General features: G+C 37.6%; 1 protein-coding gene across 3 annotated transcripts in view; it reads left to right on the top strand.

Moving 5' to 3' along the window:
* The window catches only part of DPYSL4 (dihydropyrimidinase like 4), a 31,676-nt gene that overhangs the window by 3,782 nt on the left and 7,529 nt on the right, over window positions 1-20,365 (top strand). For all 3 annotated transcript variants that reach the window (XM_026670663.2, XM_087964269.1, XM_026670665.2), the window contains 8 exons: window positions 4,107-4,195; window positions 5,018-5,202; window positions 7,620-7,784; window positions 9,440-9,501; window positions 9,614-9,694; window positions 13,953-14,021; window positions 15,430-15,550; window positions 19,315-19,471. In XM_026670663.2, the coding sequence (XP_026526448.1) occupies window positions 4,107-4,195; window positions 5,018-5,202; window positions 7,620-7,784; window positions 9,440-9,501; window positions 9,614-9,694; window positions 13,953-14,021; window positions 15,430-15,550; window positions 19,315-19,471 (929 nt within the window). The remainder of the gene's footprint in view (window positions 1-4,106; window positions 4,196-5,017; window positions 5,203-7,619; window positions 7,785-9,439; window positions 9,502-9,613; window positions 9,695-13,952; window positions 14,022-15,429; window positions 15,551-19,314; window positions 19,472-20,365) is intronic.

Genomic DNA, 20,365 nt, shown 5'->3' with positions numbered 1-20,365 from the left:
GGCTGGCGGAGGAGGAGGCGGGAAGGCCCTGGCTGGGTGCCACGGGCCTTGGAGTCGGGGGGGGAGGAAATCCCCGGCTTGCTTAGGCATGGAAGAGCACCGCCTTTAGGACGGGATACTCTCCCCCCGGTCCTATATCAGCTCTGAATTTCAGGCTTTGTCCTGAAAGTCCACCTTTTCCCCTTGGAAGCCGCATCTCCCTGATTTGGTGGGATTTCTCATTGCTCACGCCCGCTTATGGAAAGCGATCTCCCGCTTTATTTCAGGAGGTTTGTTTGCCGCCCAACCGTCTAGGAATGTGTCTTTATAAGACAATAAAAGATTGTCTCCCAGGCCAGGGCTCCAGCACGAGTCCGAAAGGTCGGAAGACAAAACCTCTGGCCCCGGTGACCGACCCGGATTGGATCCTTCCAGTAAAAGATCTTCAGATTGTTGGGTAGGCGAAACTCAAAAGGAAGGGCGGACGCTAATTCTTTTCAAAACATTCCCCCCTACAAATTTTTGTCGCTGTTTACCATTGTTTGAACGGAGGGTTCCTTGTCCAACCAGCCCTTTTAAATCCCACCGCAGTTCGCTCTTCTCTCTCTCTCTCTCTCTCTCTCACACACACACACACGCACACACTTTTAGAACCATTGCAGAATTGTGAAAAAAATTAAGCCTGGTCCAGACAAACCGTACAAACGGAAGATAAAGAAGAATTTTTAGGATATGCGAATCAATGCCAGCTATTAAGATGACATTTGGAATAGATAAGCGATACAATGTGTTGATGCATCTCCTTTAAAAATCTTCACTGAACACTGCAAGGTAGAATTGGGTGTTAAGTCACCCTACTTTGTAGGGGGGGGGGGTTGAGATGTTTTTCTAATGAAAGTAGCACACACCTGGAATCTTCATTTGCTTGTTTGTTGGGTGTAATTTCCCACTGTAATACTGAACTTCAGAAGAATTCAGTGGTGTTTTTGGCTTCAGTTGGAAGACTCTTCATAATGGCTTACCTGTGTTCTGTGTTTTGCTGATCAATCAGCTATTTCATACTCCTTTTATTTGTCTAGATACCTGTATTTTCCAATCTATTTTATTGGATCTCTATATAGCACAGGGTAGTGTAATCCTGTGCATAATTGACTTTAGTGTAGGCTTATGAGTAGATATGCATTGAGTTTCCATGCTCGTTTAGCACAAAAGGGTGTTGTGTCAGAAGGGATCAATGTTTTGCTGGCTATTAGGGATTCAATTTTAGTACATCCCATATTTCTTCTGTTGCCACCCTTTCTTCATCAGTGGGAGGAGCAAAAAATAATCACTTGCATCACTGTACATCTGCATACTTCTATTTATGGAACGCAGTTACATAATGCTTATGGTTTACCTTAATATTAATAGTCTGTATACTTTTTTTCTCAGACTGAAGTCCTGTTCCCAGTTTAAGAGTGATTTTTAATGAAACTTAGTGGTGTTTACTTCTGAGTATGCATATAAAAGAGCCTGATATTAAAGCTACTATTCAATATATTTTTATTCTTTCCCTATATTTTGCTAAAAGTTTCTCATTTCTGGCCCACTGATGGCTTTTTAAAGATGTGTAAGTAAGGATACACAGACTCTCATACAGTAAATTATGTTTGAATTAAATGAAAATGCAGAGTTATTAATAAACCTCCTTGAAGTAACATGTAATCTACCAATCAGGGCTTACAGGATTCTGAATGGAAAAGAAAGAGTCCATGACAATGTCAGAATAGTTATTCCCAAAGCTTCTTGGCATATTCATTTGGAAATTTGGTAAGGGACAATTAGCTCCCAACACTTTTCCCCAATTAAATTCATTGCTCTAATCTTTCCTGGTTGAACCTAACCATTATTTTGGCCAATATGTTTGATTATATTCTAATGCCACTTAAGGTTTATGGAGTTGAGATTTAAGTATGCATTATCATAATTCATTTATGCATTATCCATTTATTCTTGGCTGCTGAACCATTGTTTTTCTAATGGTCCTAGAACTTACAAACTCTTAAAATGCTTTAATGGAAGAATTCCATTTCTGCATGCCCTCTCTATTGCAGTTCTCCATCTAATGTTAAATAACTTGGCTAAGTCTCTCTGCTGATTCTTTTCTTCGATAATATTCCACTGTTCCTCTTGAGTAAAAAATATAGCTTTAAGGATATAAGAGGTTTTTTGTAAGTATTTGACTAAATGGTTTCCTGATATCAACTGATGAAGGGCTTCTTTAAAAATGTTTCTTTGTTTAGCACTGTATGAGCCAGAGCAAACTAGCTCTGGAAATCTGAGTTGAAAAGAAGCTAAGTAAATATAGGTTGGCTCTAGTTTTCCCTGGTTATAATTCAAACAGAATAGTTGAACAAACTTCTTTTAGTTTTTTAAATTTTTATTAGACTCCTATGTTGCATTACTGGTTGTCCAGGGCCAAATGTGGCCCATGGACCACAGGTTCGACTCACCTGTGTTAGACCACCTCTTCTATGATTAAAGGTAGTCCTCAACTTACAACAGTTCACTTAGTGACCGTTTGAAGTTACAACAGCACTGAAAAAAATGACGTATACAATTTTTCACATTTATGACCATTGCAGCATCCCCATGGACATGAGATTTACATTCAAGTGCTTGACAACTGACTCACATTTATGACTGTTGCAGTGTTCCTGGATCATGTGATACCTTTTGTAACCTGACAAGCAAAGTCAATGGAAAAACCAGATTCACTTAACAACCAGATTACTAATTTAACAACTGTAGTGATTCTCTTAACAAATGTGGCAAGAAGTCATAAAATGGGGCACAACTCACTTAACAAATTTCTCATTTAGCAACATAAATGTTGGGCTCAATTGTGGTTGTAAGTTGAGGACTACCTGTTAGAAGCAAAGGAAGGTTTAGACTATTAATACCTTGAAAAATGCAATTATGGATTATTTACCTTCCATACCTACATTTTTGGGTGAGTCTGCATTTAGGAACCTAAGCTCCATATGACTATGAGACTGAACATGACTAGCCTTCTATCCATCTCAGTTTAATAAAGAAGCCAGTGTTGATTGATTATGTCCAATTAATTCAGTGTCAACTTCTACTACTAGTGATAGGACTATTTTTTCTGAGACAAAGGCAAACATGTGTATCTTTAGAAGTATCTTTACAATAAAGTTTCAGTCACAAGACAATTTTATCCATACATTTCTGCTTGGGATAAAAAAATGAGTTGTGTTAAAATAAAAAGATGTTTTCTTTTTTGTACTACTTTCTTCCTTGCTTAATGATTATTATTGATTTTGTTTTACATAACAAAATTTGATTTCTTTGATGGAAATGATGTTCTTTTTGAGATTAGGACTGTCTGTGTCTGTTTTATCAATTGATATCTTGTTTGATAAGTAAAGATTACAGAAGTTTCAAAAATTGTCAGCAGTCTCCTATCCCAAACTGTCACTACTGAAAAGATCCTGGAATCTCCCATGTGCTCACTGAAACAGAGAACATAGAAAGTATGGTATTTTAACATTTATTTTTTATCTAAGATCATCAGATGAAAGGAAAAAAATAGTCATTTTAGTGAGGAAAAGAAAAGAAAAGAAATTGACTAGAGAAGTATACCACCACCACCCCGGCCCCTTTTTTGTAGCTATGCCATAGCCTGCATTGGTCTGTATCTCATTGTGTTGGAGACAGCATTTGAAATGGTAGGGAGGCCTGGAGAGAGAAGAAACAAAGGCTTTTCATGAGAAAACAATCAACCCTCCTTATTTGTAAGGCTGAAAAATGTAGGAAACCTTTCCATTTTTATTAAGAGCTCTGTTTCCTCCTTCATAATTAACGGGACAATCCTTAAAATTCATAAATGAACATTTTTCAAATTATAACTGGCCAATTCACAATGACAAGGATGCACAAAATGGTTTTGTTATCTATGTTTCATTTAAATAAAATGCATGTTTCAGAATTTGAAGATTGTGTCTGTATGGCAATCTATACTCTACATGCATTGGGTTTCTGATTATATTTCTGATTATAAGGTGGCCTTTGAATGAAACATCTAAAGTTACCTTGGAAATGTTTTGTTTGTTTACTTAAATTAGACTGACCGGTTACTCATCAAAGGAGGAAAGGTTGTCAATGACGATCAATCATTTTATGCAGATATCTTTGTGGAAGATGGTTTGATTAAGTAAGTTGGTGATTTGATTACATATATTTGCTTCAAAAAGTTGTATAATACACAGCAAACAGTTACATGATTTAACTCTGTTGATATTTTTATATCAAAATAATACATGCTATTGCTATAACAGCCTTCCCAAACCATTATACCCATTGGCCATACTGGCAGGAATCCTAAGAGTTAATAGTCCAGATAGATCATAGAATAACAGAGTTGGAAGGGACCTTTACATTTGGAAGTCACTGGGTTGAAGCAAGCTAGTAGATATTTGCATATGGGGAACTCTAGATCAAGATTAATTTTAAGGTGCTTTATTTTGAATAAATTAGTTTGTAGTTTAGATTACAACTACACTTCATTTGAACGTGAAACAGCTTGTTTACATTTTATTTGTATAGAGTGATTTGACTGATGTTCTACCAAAACCCCAAATTTCCCACTATTTTCTACTCTATCTTTATGGAAACTAACGTTTAGAAAAGCAGCATATTGACCTCAAAAGAAATATATCTGTAACTTAGACAGAAATGTTGCCCCAAGGTGGCACTTTTTCTCTTCTTTATGTAGAACTGAATAATTGTGAGTTTGAGACATTTTTATGTTAAAAGTGTCTCTTAATCATAAAAAAAGATAACTAAAAGCAACCCTGTGAACATCAGAAAATATAATTTACTGAATTAAACCTCTGGTTTTCATTACATTCAGTAGGACAAGTCATTATTCACATGTTCCATCAATTTCAGGGCATTTCAGTTATGCTGAATATCTTTAAAGTCTTGTTTCCCTTGAATGAAATTATTAAGGTGTAATTTTTAATGTCATTTTCAGGCAAATTGGAGAAAACCTGATAGTTCCTGGAGGTGTGAAAACAATTGATGCTTATGGCCAGTTAGTTATACCAGGTGGAATAGACGTCCACACTAGATTACATATGTCTTTGATGGGAATGACTTCTGCTGATGACTTTTACCAAGGCACAAAAGCAGCTCTTGCAGGAGGAACCACCATGATACGTATGTAGTCATTTTGCCATGTACTTGTCCTGCTGTAGATGGAACAATCGCACAGTAGCAAATTTGCAACTGGTTTAGTGATGGGTTGTAACTCATACAACCAACAAGACAGCTATAGTTGAGCAGATATAAAACTTGCAAGATAAATGTAGGAAAAATGAGGTCAAGTGGCTCAGAGGTAGGCAGCATGCAAGTTTAATAAATTATTGTTACTGTATCAGTCAGGGTGCAATGTTGGTGGTCTAGTGGGTTGAAGCAGAATTTAGAAGTCTATAGCTAAAGGTTCACAGAGTCTAGTCCGGAGTTGTAGGCATAACTAATAAAAGGAGGCTTAGAAAGGAACAAACCAACAACATGCAGGTCTGGAAAAAATAAGAGTACGGCAATGACATAAAACAAAAGTTGTCCCTGTCAATCTAGAGTTCAGTCATCACAGACTGGTTCAAGTCATCTAGCCTAGAATCCGAGAACAAAGCAAGGGATGCATGTCTGATGTTCAAAAGTTGTTTCTGATGAAAGGCAACCATGTGAAGTTTATTCCTAAGTAAGCCCCAGCAGCATTGGGGTGGGGGTGGGAGACTCTTTGGTTCCTGAGTAGCAGATCAGATCCGTTTCATTCTGTACTTCAAAACTACCCAGTGTGTTCTAAGACTAGGCATCCTGCCAAGTTCTGCACCTGTACTCACCTGCAGACCATAATAGAATTGTTTAGAACCCGTTGTTAAGAAAATTAAAGGAAACTTGGAAACCAAAGAGCTGTTTTCCTCTTCATTTCAAATTAGGAAGCTCTAACTTGCCAACATGTTTTAAGTTATTCAAATATTTGAAGTGAAAGAGTTATGTGATCTGAATTAAAACCACAACAGAGATCTGATGACCTTCGTACAGCAATCACTGAGGTAAAGGTTTTGCCCATGCAGCAAAGCAGCTACTAAAAAATCATGGAACTCATTTCTTTATATTGCCTGCTTTATGCTGGTATATGTTCAGAATTGATAAGCCCACTTTTAAACAAATTTCCCAGTCATTCTGACCGCCTTTATTTATACTGTACTTTTAACTTGCAAATAACAGTAATCCTGATATTTTAAGTATAACTTCATTTTGTTATATGCAAAATGCACAGTCAAATGATATGCTCAGTTAATTTTATGATTTGCACTTATCCATATATCTGTAACCGTTTTACACAAGTGAGTTTTATATGTTCCGGTTTTTTACCCTAGTAAAGATTTTCTTTGTCTTCTAAGTTGAGCAAATTCAGATTAAGTTCAAGACTCAATAATAAAAGGCTATAATTCCCTTAAACTGCACGTGGATGCATTTATATCATCCATACGTATAGAATGCCTTTACAGGTAGTACTTGACTTACAACTACAATTTAAGTCCAACATTTCTGTTGGTAAGTGAAACATTTGTTAAGTTAGTTTTGCCCCATTTTACAACTTTTCTTGCCACAGTTGTTAAGTGAATCTCTGAAGTTGTTAAGTTAGTAACACAGTTGTTAAGTGAATGTGGCTTCCCCATTGACTTTGCTTTTCAGAAGGTCACAGAAGCTGGTTACTTGACCCTGGGACACTGCAATCATCATAAATATGAACCAGTTCCCAAGCATCTAAATTTTGATCACATAATTATGGGGATGGTGTAACAAGTGTGAAAACCAGACATAAGCAGAGGTGGGCTGCTGGGGGTTCACAGGGGTTTGCAAGAGACCCTAGCTAAGTTCTGTGCAGTTCGGAGAACCCCCAAATCCCAATCTTGGCTGGCCCTGCCCACCCTTCTCCTCCCAGGAGTCCCCATGCATTCAGGGAGGGCGAAAAATGGGCCTCTGGAAGTTCGGGAAGGCCAGAAATGGGCCATTTCCAGCTTCCAGAGAACCTCTGGAGCCTGGGGAGGCCATTTTCGCTCTCCCAGAGTCTCGAAGAAAGCCTCCAGAGCCCGGGAGGGCAAAAAGTCTCACCCGCCATGGTGCAGGAAGCTGACTAGGCCATGCCCACCATGGCCACCCCCACCCAGTAACCGGGGAAAGAACCCCTTGCTAAAAATGTTGAAGCCCACCCCTGGTCATTAGTCACTTTTTCAATCCCATTGTAACTTCAAATGGTCACTAAATCAACTGTTGTAAGTCAAGGACTATCTATATATAGAGAAAAATCTTTCAATAATTCTGTGCAGTAGAACTAAAGCTCATATTCTCCAGTCTAATGCTTCGATGCCTCTGCAGTTTTGTTTTTGTTAAAAGTTGCAGAAGATTTTTGACGCCCATATATAATAAATACATTTAGATTATTCTGAATATATTTATATGTATTTCAGAAGTTTTGGCATGCTTTATTCTTTGAAGTGAAAAGCATTCATCAGATTCTGGGCAATTAAATCCTTACTTTTAAATAAACGTATTTGTTTCTCAAGTTGATCACGTATTCCCTGAATCTGGAACAAACCTACTGACTGCCTATGACCAGTGGAAGGAAAATGCAGATAGTAAAGCATGCTGTGACTATTCTCTGCATATTGACATCACCCGTTGGCATGAGAGTATAAAAGAAGAGCTGGAAGCTCTTGTCAAAGACAAAGGTAAGAAACAAAACAACAACAAAGTTTTGCATGAACAACTAAATGAACAGGAACTATGACTCATGTAGATTTCTACCTGCAAATAGTATCTCAAGCAAAATAGACAGGATATGTTCACTGTGATATGTGGTAATGGGAGTTGTCCTTTGAAGCCACATCTGGAGAACATCAGATTGAGGAAGGCTCTCCAAACAAGTGGTGCTTCCATCAAGAGCTTCCTTGGTGTTGGATTTGATTCTGGTTGTACCGTAATACATGATTACAAGTATCCCAAAATGATTTTATTTTGTTATGGTGTAATTCTACATTTATGTTCCTAAATCCATTGGAACTTATTTCCAAGTAATTGTATGGGATTGCAGCTTTAGAGAATCTTACTTTCGTTGAGTAGATATAGTCTACACTTGGAAACTTTCCTTAAGTTCTAAAGCCTTGCTGTCTTTGAAGTGCCAAGACAGAAATAGAAAGCAGCAGGATCCATATATGTCTGATGCTTATTAACTTTGTCAATGTTCATGGAGAAAAAGGAAGCTTCCGGTCCAAAACCGCACACATTTTGTTCACTACCCTCTCCTCTACCCTTGTTTTAACCTGCAAGGTTGGGAACCACTAGTAAAAAATGCTACCGTTCCCGGTAGTAAAAAAAACAGCTACCAGTTTGGCCAAACTGGTATTTCTTTTTTTTTCCTCCCAACAATCAGCTGTTCTGACAATCAGCTATGCGACCCCCACCCCTGCACTCTGTTTCTTGCCTCCTGGGCCTCAGGGAAGCCTCCTGGGAGCAAAAATAGCCTCCCAGGAGGCCTCCCTGAGGCCTAGGAGGCAAAAAAAAGGAGCACAGGGGTGCTGTAAAAAAACAAAAGAAGCCACGCCCACCTAGTCACATGGCCATGCCCACGGAAGCAGTAGTAAAAATATTTGCCTCCCACCCCTGGTTGGGAATTCCTGATCTCAGAAAGAAGTAGGTAGCTCGTATCAGATTTTCCCCTGTTAGATTGAAGAAAGGAATATGATATATTTTGGGGTGCCTTGAACTCTATCAGAATATCACCAGATTGCAACCTAAATGCTTATTTATTACATAACATTTGGCCAATTTTTTTTTTTTTAAATAGCCATTTTTCTGAGTAAAGCTTTAGAAAACATGACTTCATGCATAAGTGGTTATGTTGTTGCTGGAATACTCAAGGCCAGTTCTGAAGATGGATGAGGGTATCTGCTTTGGCTGATTTGGTTATGGAATTCAGAGGACAACTTTGACTATCATTTAACACAGGTTATCCAAAGGACTAAAAAATAACAGATTTTCTTAGAAGCTCTTCTGATGGGGAAACCCAAATACAGTTTTTCTTGTTACTATTGCTGGAATGATTGTTGCAAGAAAGCTTAAATTATTTGCACACATATAAATATCATTCTATTATGTTAATATAAATTATATTGTAGCAGTACCAATAATAGTTAAATTACAAATGTGGTTTTACTTTTAAGTAAACAATTTCATAATTCATAACCATGAGCATTGATTCTGTTTCATTATTTTTTCAATAAAGTCTTACATTTTATCCTCCCTGAATATAGATAGCTAAGCTTTGTAACCTAAAACCTGTTTTTATTTCAGTTGCAATCAATAATTCACTTTTGTTTTTGTTAAGGTGTGAACTCTTTTCTTGTTTTCATGTCCTACAAAGACAAGCTCCAGTGCACTGATGCTCAGGTAATTAAAGATAATGGAAGCACAACAATTTTAATGATATATTAAAATTATGTAGTACAGAAATGGAAACTTACATTTTAGGGCTTGTTTTTCTCTCTCTCTTTCCTGTCAGATGTATGAAATATTCAGCCTTATTCGCGAAATGGGTGCCATTGCCCAAGTTCATGCAGAAAATGGAGACATCATTGATGAAGTAGGACAAATGTTCACCATGGTAGACATTTTTAGTTTAAAAAGGAGACAAGACGGTACAGATACATTTCTCCTTAATTCTAGGGTTCCCTGAAGTTGGCAAGACCTGACTAGTGTATTTAGTTTTTAATTGAAAGCTTCCCACACATTCAGCTGAATCCCTAAAGAACTCTGTTGCTTTAGATATTATTTGTCTGACAGATACACGCATTACCAAGGTCAGCAGTCATTAGCATATATTAGCTCGGTAATTATTTCAATTATCCATGTTATATTTTGGGATGTGATAGGGAGTCACATATTAATGTTGCAGATGGTATCATTTATGTTGCTTATTTGCTTACTGTCATGAAATAGAAAAAAGTCTATCTTGAATAGTAGTAATACAGTGAAGGAAAAGAACCTTGGATTATACTGATTAAAGGAACTAAGCATAACTCTTCCCAATTCATGAAAACCAAAGTTCCATATAAATATACAGGTAGTCCTGGACTTATGACTATTGATTCAACAGCCATTCAAAGTTACAACAACCCCAGAAAAAGTGACTTACAACCTTTACTTGCACTTACAACCATTACAGCACTCCATGGTCCATATGATTGCAGCTTAAGCAGTTAGGAATTAGCTTGTTTTTATGACTGTTTGTCATGCCCTATGGCCATGTTGATGAACCTATGCCACGTGTACCGGAAGTGGCATGCAGAGCCATCTCTCCAGGCACACCAGCCCTCACCCATTGCTCCTCTGGGTTCTGGCACGTGCATGTGTTGGCCAGCTGGCCTTCGCGCACGCGGGAGCACCAGAAACCGGAAAAGCAGCTTCCCGGAGCATATGCGCATGCCAGCCAACTGATCTTCTTGCACGTGGGAGTGCCGGAAACCGGAAGAGCAGCTCCCTGGTCAGCTGGTCCTCACGCACGCATGCATGTTAGAAACTGAAAAACCAGCTAAGCTTCTGGTTTTGAGCACTCCCACGCACATACATCGGGCAGGGTTTCCCACATGGGCTCCCGTTTCAGCACTGGGTGCCAAAAAGGTTAGCCACCACTGCCCTATGGTCATGTGATCACCATCTGTGACTATTTGGCTGATTTCCAACAAAAAAAGCTCATTGGAGAAACTGGCTTTGCTTAACAGTTCTGTGATTTACTTAATGACTGGGTGATTCCTTTAACAACTGCTGTCAGAATTTGTTGTGGCCCCGATTCCCGAGCCTATGCTGTCAAAGGAAGAGGACCTGGAAGATGAGGAAGAGGAACTGGGAATGCCTCCCTCCCCAGAACCTTCCTCTCTGGCAATGCCTTCCTCCCCAGGACCTTCCTCCCTGATAATGCCTCAGGTTCCATCAGACAACCGAGAGGAACAGCCTGAGATTAATCAGGAGGAAGGCATATCGGAGCAGCCCCTGACAGGGAGGAAAGAGGAAGAGTGTTGGCTCGTCGTAGGGAGAAACGTGAGCAGCAACGTAGGAGGCATGGGAGGGTCAGAGAGTGAGCTGAGTCATTGAACCACACCCCACAGGGGATAAAAGTGGGTGTGTTTTCTCCTGAACCTTTGTATGGGACGAAGTTTAACCTTACTTCAGATTTTCTTTGTGGACTGCCTTGTGATTTTCTGTGAGAAAATTTTTATTTACTATCAGTTCGGACTTGGCAGGCAGGATGTGTTGGAATGCCAAGAATATTATCAGTTCGAAAGAATTAACTCTGTGAAGTCCGAGCCAGCTTGCCTGCCTGTGTTTGTGTGAGTTTGTACTCTTTCATATTTTGGGAAAGAGGAAAGGCGAGACAGAACAGAATTGTTGTAAAATCAGGTCTGACACCACTTACAACTACAATGACTTGTGATGGAATGTATTCAGTTGTTGAGCTTATTAAACCTGGACCATATAGCAACCTAATATGTCATATTCTGATTTATATAGGCCAAAGTCTTTTTCAAAATAGCTAAGAAACGCATATCCTGGGTCCATTCCTTAAAATCAGAAGAGTAACTTTCTAGTTAACTACAAGAATGCCAGCAAATATTATGGCACTTATGGACACTTTATAAGAAAACTAGGGTTCATAACAGTTTCTGACAGTTTTTGACTTTCCTCTTTTACATACTCTTTGTTTCCATTCCCTTCTTCTAAGCCTGACCACTCCTATGTGCACATGGTGGCAGATAAGAACATAGACAGTTCATTAGAATTCCCTTAACACCTTTATGGCAGCTGATAGATTGGTTCAGACCTGAAGTTACAGCAGGAACTCTCCTTGTAATCAGTAATAGGGAGAAGATAATGGCCTTAAGGTATTGCTGACATACTTCTGTGCCAAGCCTTGATCTCAGTTCTTTGCTGATTTGACTACAAGTATTTGCAGAGCCTTTGTTTATATCAACTATTCTCTGGATACACATTTTGCCCCATCTGATTGATTGTCATTCCTGCATTTTTATATGTGCCTTGAGTCTGTATTCATGTCATTTGAAAGTTAGCCTGAAGCTGCCTCCCTCTGCTATACTTTTTCCCCTGAAGACCCCATCCTTACATTGTAAAAGGGAAAGGAAGGAAATAAAATCCATTATGTAGACTTATAATTTGATTTTCAGTTTTTACATTGTTTACTACTACCCTCTGAATACAAGAGGCTGTGCTACTTTGGAGGCTAGTTCCCCCAAAACAATCACTCAAGATCTGCAACTTGGCATTCACCCACCTATTGCCTTTAGACAATGCCGTTTTCCTAAGAAAACAAAAGTCAGTATCTTGGGGCCCCAGAAGGCTGGGGAATCACTTAGACTTAGTGTTTCTCAACCTTGGCAACTTGAAGATGGTGTGGACTTCAGCTCCCAGAATTATGGAATTTAAAGTCCACACACTTTCAAGATGCCAAGGTTGATAAACACTGCATTAGATAGAAGACAGAGAGATGAACTTCAGAATTATGGCCAAACCTTACATGCTAATAGTCCATCTATTCTTTAAGGCATGACATCATCCCACATGGGTGAGTGTGAAATGAGGCCCATTTTTTTCCTCTAGGGGTCTTTACAGTTTGACAGTGATTTGGATGGAGGTTTCAGGCCTCACCAAGCACCACATGTCTCTGCTATTCATTAAAGCCACTCCACGGTTTAAGAATCACTGAAGGGATGCCTTAAAGCAGCAGTTTTTCTTACCCAGCTTGTACAGAAGCAGGAAAAATGGTAGGCTCTTTTAATGAACGATGTAAGTGTCACCCTTGTGCAAGGTCCAAAGCATTTCTTTTGAATCATTTGTGACATGTTTGCATCCCTCCTCTTCAGCTGCTTCCTGAATTTCAGGAGCACAATGTTGGATAAACTAAAGATGAGGAATTCAAAAGCTGCATCCATCCCCCTTTGTTCTAACTGGAGATAACCGTCCTTGAACCTTAAGAGATTCATAAATCATGGGAATGTTCAGCTGATATATCTCACCTAATTAAATCAAGATTCTTCACCATAATATGAGTTGGTGCTTAATAGTAGGACAATTTGCAATCGAAACCGGCTATAGGGCAGAATCCCAAGAGTGGAGTTTTTTTTCTCTTATATTAGTATCTTTAAGGGTTTTCATCAATGAGATCAATGAGATTAATATTAAACAAAGATGTTAGAAAATCAGAAAGTTATCTATAATTAATCAACTTGGAGTAAATGTTGAATTATTATTTAAAAAGGAGCTATCCAAACAATCTCTTACAAAAGAAAACCAACCAGTAAGGCAAGTGTTTTTCAACCTAGGCAAGTTTAAGATGGGTCAATTTTAACTCCCAGAATTCCCCAGCCAATAAATTCTCAGATAAATACAGATGTATCCATTTTCTTTGTAATCCATCAGGAAGATTTCTCAAAGTATACTGTTTGCATATATTGTAAAATAGAAATGTAAATTATTTAGATTTGGTAGATCAGGTATAGAGTTATCCTAGGGTATGATAGGCAGGTTTTATTGGATGGATAAATAGATGATAGATGATAGATAGATAGATAGATAGATAGATAGATAGATAGATAGATAGATAGAGATAGATAGATAAATTTTATAGATTGGATGGATGGTAGATAGATTGATTCATTCATTTATTCTGACTTCTGAGTTATAGCAGTTGTAATCTACTTATCTAGGGAGCATCCAGCCAGAAGAGGATATTTAAAAAGTGAAGATTTTATAAAGTTTTACTTTTTTCTTGAGATACAATATCTGCACATCTTACTTATCATTCTTCCTATATTTATTGATTGATTTAGGAGCAAAAAAGACTCCTGGAATTGGGGATTACAGGTCCAGAGGGTCATGTCCTCAGCCAACCAGAAGAGGTAATATTAACTTGTCTCATATAAATACTTAATTATTCCACAAAATTAGCTTAATTTGCAAACCAAAATTGGTTCATTTGCAAATTTCATACATTTTCATGTTTTCAAGAAGGTTAACAAAGAAAGAAAGAGAAAAATTTTCCCCCACAAAGTCAAAAAGACTAAAACACTTTACAGTGAAGATACAGATCATATTTAAATTTAAGTACCCCATGCACATTTATGCAACATTATGAAACATTAGCATTTTACAGAAAAAGAATCTTATCTAATCTTTTCCTGGCACATTTAAAGAGTTACTTTTTGCTGCAAATTTGTATATGCCAAATGTACTCCACATTTCCTGGGCTGGCACTGCATTTTCTCTGATTCTTCACAGGATGTAATCCAACGTGGGGTGTTCTTTGGAGTCATAGGAATTAGTGCACAGTGAATTAAAACATTCCATTGATGACAACCCTGGACAGTTCAAAGAATTCATTGACATCAGTGGAAAGCCCCTGGTTTAGGATCTCAATCCTTTTATTCTAAATTTGGATCAAAAAATATAAAGGTTTCAGAATTTGAATGAAAGCATACACCTATTGCACTAAAACAGAAACATAATTTAAAAGGGAAAAATTAGTAAAAATGTATTTCGTAGATATTTTGATAACTAGTTCACAAGTTGTTAAAAAGGAAATGTTCCAAATGGCACTTAGAGAAATACAGGAATTTCTCAACTTATGACCTGTCTCTTAGTGACCATTCAAAGTTACAATAGACCGGGGCTGCTTATGACTCGGATTCAAAGTTACAACTGACCCTTCCCTCCCCTCCACTGTCATTTGGTTGCATTTTAAGATCTTGGCAACCGGCCCTCATAGACATTAATAACATTCCTCAGGCACGTGACTGCAATTTAATATATTTTTTTGCCAGAAATTGGCATTTATTTCCAGTTTCCTACAAAATATACCAATTGTGGACAATAGATTCACTTAATGACTGCAATAATTCACTTAATGACTGCTGCAAAATAAGCCATAAAATAAGCCATGTAACCTGCTTAATAACCAGAATAGCTTATAACTGTAATTCTGGGCACAGAATTACCTATAATGAAGAAAAAAATCTGATCTAAATTTTTCTGAGTGGCCGTAATCCCAAGTCTGTTCTTTTTAATGGTACTTATACCTTGTATATCTAGGTTTGCACTTCCCATTTGTTTAATACTGAGCTTCAAGCTATAATGAATTACTGAATTATTCACAATTTCCAAAATCAAAAATTGTAACACTAACTTTACTATTTTTTTTCTGGAACTGCAATTTTCCCATGAGTATAGAATAGAAAGATTCTCTAAACATGCAGGTCTAGATGAAAAAGTCACTTTGAAGAAAGTATCTGATTATCCGTGTTTTCCAAGGTTGAAACAGAGGCAGTGTACCGTGCTATTACCATAGCAAAACAAGCCAATTGCCCCTTATATGTCACAAAAGTTATGAGCAAAGGTGCTGCAGATATCATAGCACAAGCCAAGAGGAAAGGTAAGCACCATTTTATATTTCCTTTTTGATATGGATTTGCACCTTACTTCTTACATCTTTATGTTGTAAATTGAGAGCCAATTTGGCCTTCTGGTTAAGGCTGCAGGCTGAAAATCAGGAGATTGTGAGTTCTAGTCTAATCTCAAACATGAAACCTTGCTTGGGTGACTTTGGGCCAGTCAATCCCTTAGCCCAGGGGTCTTCAAACTTGACAGCTTTAAGACTTGTGGACTTCAACTCCAGAATTCCTTCTCCAGTCATGTTAGCTCAGGAATTCTGGGAGTTGAAGTCCACAAGTCTTAAACTTGCCAAGTTTGAAGACCCTTGCCTTAGCCCACAACAGTTTGATTGACAAGTTGGTTGGTCAATTCCTGTTGCAATCCATGATCTGAGAAAAGAAAAAACTAGAGCCTGCATTTGTAGTCAAAAGCTGGGGGGGGGGGGGGATTTCATCGATATTAAGTTTGAAAAACAAAGAACTGTTTAGGTTACTGCTAATTATGACCTGAGTTGAGCTGAACTGATTTCTAAGAATTTGGTATCCAGACTGTAGAAGTAATAATGTTGTTAGTAGTTGCAATAGTACTTATAGTTATATAATATCCATCCATTCTAAGCTAAAGAAATCTATAGTTGTTATCCTATGCCATTACTATTTCATGCAATTCAGTTATTTTTCATCCTAAATGCTAATTTTGTTATGCATCCGCAAAGAGGAAAATTGGTTTGCATTAAAACTTGCAGTATAAACCATGATTGGTGGAGAAATTATTTGCTTATTTAATAGACAAATCCTTGAGGCATCAAAGTTGTTCTGGTATTTTTCAACCATTCTTCATTTTTATTAATGATTTGGGGGGGGATGGATGTTTCTCAATATGAAGGTTAACTTTGTACATAGTTCTTCAATTAGAAAAAATAAAGCAAATATATAGGGTGTTGGAAACCTTTCTTAATAGTTGAGAAAATTGTAGCTAATCACAAGAGCCATGGTGGCACAGTGGTTAGAATCCACTTATTGCAAGCTAACTCTGCCCATTGTCAGGAGTTTGATCCTGATCAGCTCAAGGTTGACTCAGGTTCCCATCTTTCCAAGCTTGGTAAAATGAGGACCGGATTGGTGGGGGCAATATGCTGACTTAAACTGCTTAGAGAGGGCTGTAAAGTACTATGGAGCAGTATGTAAGTCTATGCGCTATTGCTATTAATGCCTAACTAGATGATAGCATCTAGCTAATTTTAGATGATCTTGGAACGGCTAACTATTGTTAGAAGTAGTTCTGACTTGAAAGAAAGATCACTAGGAATTCTCAGGGCTAAAAACACTCTAAAAGAAAGCAGTGATAAACCATTCCATACTGTTCCATAAGACTGCCTAAATATATTCATGAGGTCAACATGAAGAACTTTTCCATTTAAAAACCAAGTAGGAATCACACCTGTGACATGGTTGCTCAAAGATCAGTGCAAATTCAAGTGATATTTATAGGCTGTCTATGATCCTGGCAAACTGAAATCAGTGTAGAAACTAGAAAGAGATGCAACTTTCATAAGGTAGTCATAGTTTTAAAAAATTCAGTCCTGGAGGTAAGAGAGTGAAGACAGGACAAGTGAACTTGGAAAAAAAGAAACAGATAAACAAGAGGTTAATGTGGTTAATTTAAAGATTTTATAATAGTGTTGTTTTTGTAACCCTTAAATGTAGATCACAATTGTTCATACAAGAATTTCTGTCTTAATTTTTTAAAAATTACTTATTTTAATGTTTTGTTTTCACTGAAGCTATAAATGCCCCTTTTTTGTGCAAATGCTTGATTTTGGAAATGTTGGTGTTAAAAGTCCAAGTGTTATTTGTTTTACTTACTAGAAAAATAACTTTGTCGGCCAAATTAAAGAGCTCAAGGATCTGCAAACTGGAAAAGGAAAAGGGGAAGTTGGTTGAAACAGCTGAATGAGAAGAGTCTTATGAAAATACTACATTCCCTTTTGCTGGATGTGTTCGAGCAGAGACTGGATACTTTAAATTAAATTCCTGTTTTGAGCAGAGAGCTGGCCTGCATGATCAGAATATCCATTTCAACTCCATCAGTCTCTGTATTGAATAATATATTGAGTATCTATTTGGTTATGCAAATAGATACTAGTCTGGTTATAATTGTGAGTACACAGGTAGTCCTCAACTTAGAACAGTTCATTTAGTTCATTCATTCAAAGTTAGAACGGCACTGAAAAAAATGACTTATGACCCCTTTTCACACTTAAGACTGTTGCAGTATCCCTGTGGTCAGATGAACAAAATTCAGGTGCCTGGCAACCGACTCATATTTATGACAGTTGCAAAGGTCATGTGATCACCTTTTGTGACTTTCTGACAAGCAAAGTCAATGGGGAAGCCAGATTCACTTAACAACCATGTTACTAATTTAACTGTCGTGATTCACTTAACAACGGTGGTGAAAAAGATCCTAAAATGAGGCAAAACTCACTTAACTAATGGCTCACTTAGCAACAGAAATTTTGGGTTCGATTGTGGTCGTAAGTCAAGACTATCTGTATTTAACTCTTGTTATCTTGAGCCTAACTTTTTTTCTTTTCTGTTCCATCATGTCTGATTCTTGGAAACACCCTAGGCAAGTCCCTACAGTCTCCTTGGCAGGGTTTTTCAGAAGGAGTTTGCCACTGCCTCCTTCCTCAGTCTATCTTAATTAGAATTAACTTCTTTTCAGATGTTTGGAAATCACAGGTAGTTTCCTATTATGTTAAAGAGTTTTTGAGTGGAAAAAGAGAGGATCCAGACTTCCACATTTATAACAGGCACAATTGTTCGGGAGGTTAAGCAAAATTGCTCGCGGTGCATTTTGATTTCCTTTTAGAAGTGAAGTTGAAATTCTTTCATGCATGTGTCTTTAGCACTGGCAGGCCTTTTACATGCTAAGATGTTGTAGGCAAGTTACTGTCAAATTGTCACATTGTCTTTAGTCCCATTCCTATTCCAGAAGCCCTAAGGTCCAGAAATGTCAGCTTTTTTTAAAAAAAAAACAGAGATACTTTCTATACCTGAAAAGCTCTACATTTTTCTGAATAGATTTTGCCCCCAGTGATTTGCTAATTTGGTTATTGTCCATTTGAGAAGTTGTCATTCACTTAGAATTGGAATTGACTATCATAGAATTTTTGTTAGCGTGTGTTCTTTTTCCCTGGCACATATTTTCAAGACTTCAGAGTGAAGATAGATAGATAGATAGATAGATAGATAGATAGATAGATAGATAGATAGATAGATAGATAAGATAGATAAGATAGATAAGATAGATAGATGATAGATGGATGATAGATGGATGATAGATAGATAGATAGATAGATAGATAGATAGATAGATAGATAGATAGATAGATAAGATAGATAAGATAGATAAGATAGATAGATGATAGATGGATGATAGATAGATAAATAGATAGATAAGATAGATAGATAGATAGATAGATAGATAGATAGATAGATAGATAGATAGATAGATAGATAGATAGATGGATGGATGGATGGAGGGAGGGAGGGAGGGAGGGAGGGAGGCTCAGCGGATTTCTCCTGTAAATATGCTTCTTTTTCCCATGAGGGATGCAAAGAGGGCAAGAGTTATGTAAATCAAAAAGAGCAAGAGCAGTCTCTTCCCATCAAATGTCCAGCACTAGTTGAAGAACATCTAGTTGGGAGAGATTTCATCCCATTTCTCCCCAAGAATGACCAACACACAATTATGTCTTTAGGCACCATTGTATATGGAGAGCCCATTACAGCAAGCATTGGTACTGATGGCTCACATTACTGGAGTAAGAATTGGGCAAAAGCGGCAGCCTTTGTCACATCTCCACCTGTCAGTCCAGACCCCACAACCCCTGATTATCTCACTTCACTCTTAGCCTGGTAAGTCATTTTCTCAATCTGCCAAACAAAAGGCAATTTTTATGGGAAGAGCTAATGCAGGACTTTCAAAGCTTTTCTAAGGTGGAGGAAACATTTGAAATCCAGCCAGTTCCATACCATTTGCTAATTGTGATCTAGTGAGGTTGTTCTGTACCACTTGCCTAGATTCTCCTACCTCATCTTGATTTTTTTTTTTTTTGAACACTTCCAAAGTACTGAACTTCATCTACTTTTCATTTTACTTAAAGAAATATTTGAGCGGGGGGGAGTTCCTTTGAGTGCCTCAAACATTCTTGGAAATAAATAAATGAATGATGTTCAGTGCTGGTGCTTATTGGCAGAATATCAACTTCCCACTTTTTTTTTAAATTAAGAGAAATTATTTTGAAAAATCAGTTGGATCAGGAAGCCCAAGAGATATCTCAATGGGCACAATGGAGAGCAGGAAAATAGCGTAATAGGGTCTCTCGAAATCCTCTTGGGATCTAGCTATTAATAACCAACTGGCAGGCCTTTACCATAGTCACCAAGAAGACATTATATTCTTTGGTGTGTCCATAGCTTTGAAATCTGGTATATTGTATTATTGCCCAGGGGGCAATTATTAAAGTATAAAGGTAATCAAAACCTGTTTTTCATTGTACAGTCCTCTCTGTAACCTCCCTGGCTTCCTTCCCTTAATTAAATCCAAGAGAAGATAACAGCGGGGAGGTTTTTGCATTCTACTTATTCAGACCAGGAATTGCAGAGAGCTGAGAAAGCTTTAGAGAAGTGAAAAGATGTGGATTTAGCCATCTTTCAGTTTCAATGTGCTACCAGAATAAATTATATCGTACTCTTAAGAATTAATCAACTTGTAGTTCTTTGCTTTTTACCAATGAGACTTCAAATCAA

This window comes from Notechis scutatus, chromosome 4 (assembly GCF_049901735.1).
Source record: "Notechis scutatus isolate UNSWTSFEM ecotype Mainland chromosome 4, rNotScu1.2, whole genome shotgun sequence".
Lineage (NCBI taxonomy): Eukaryota > Metazoa > Chordata > Lepidosauria > Squamata > Elapidae > Notechis > Notechis scutatus.
This window is presented reverse-complemented; position numbering and strand designations above follow the sequence as displayed.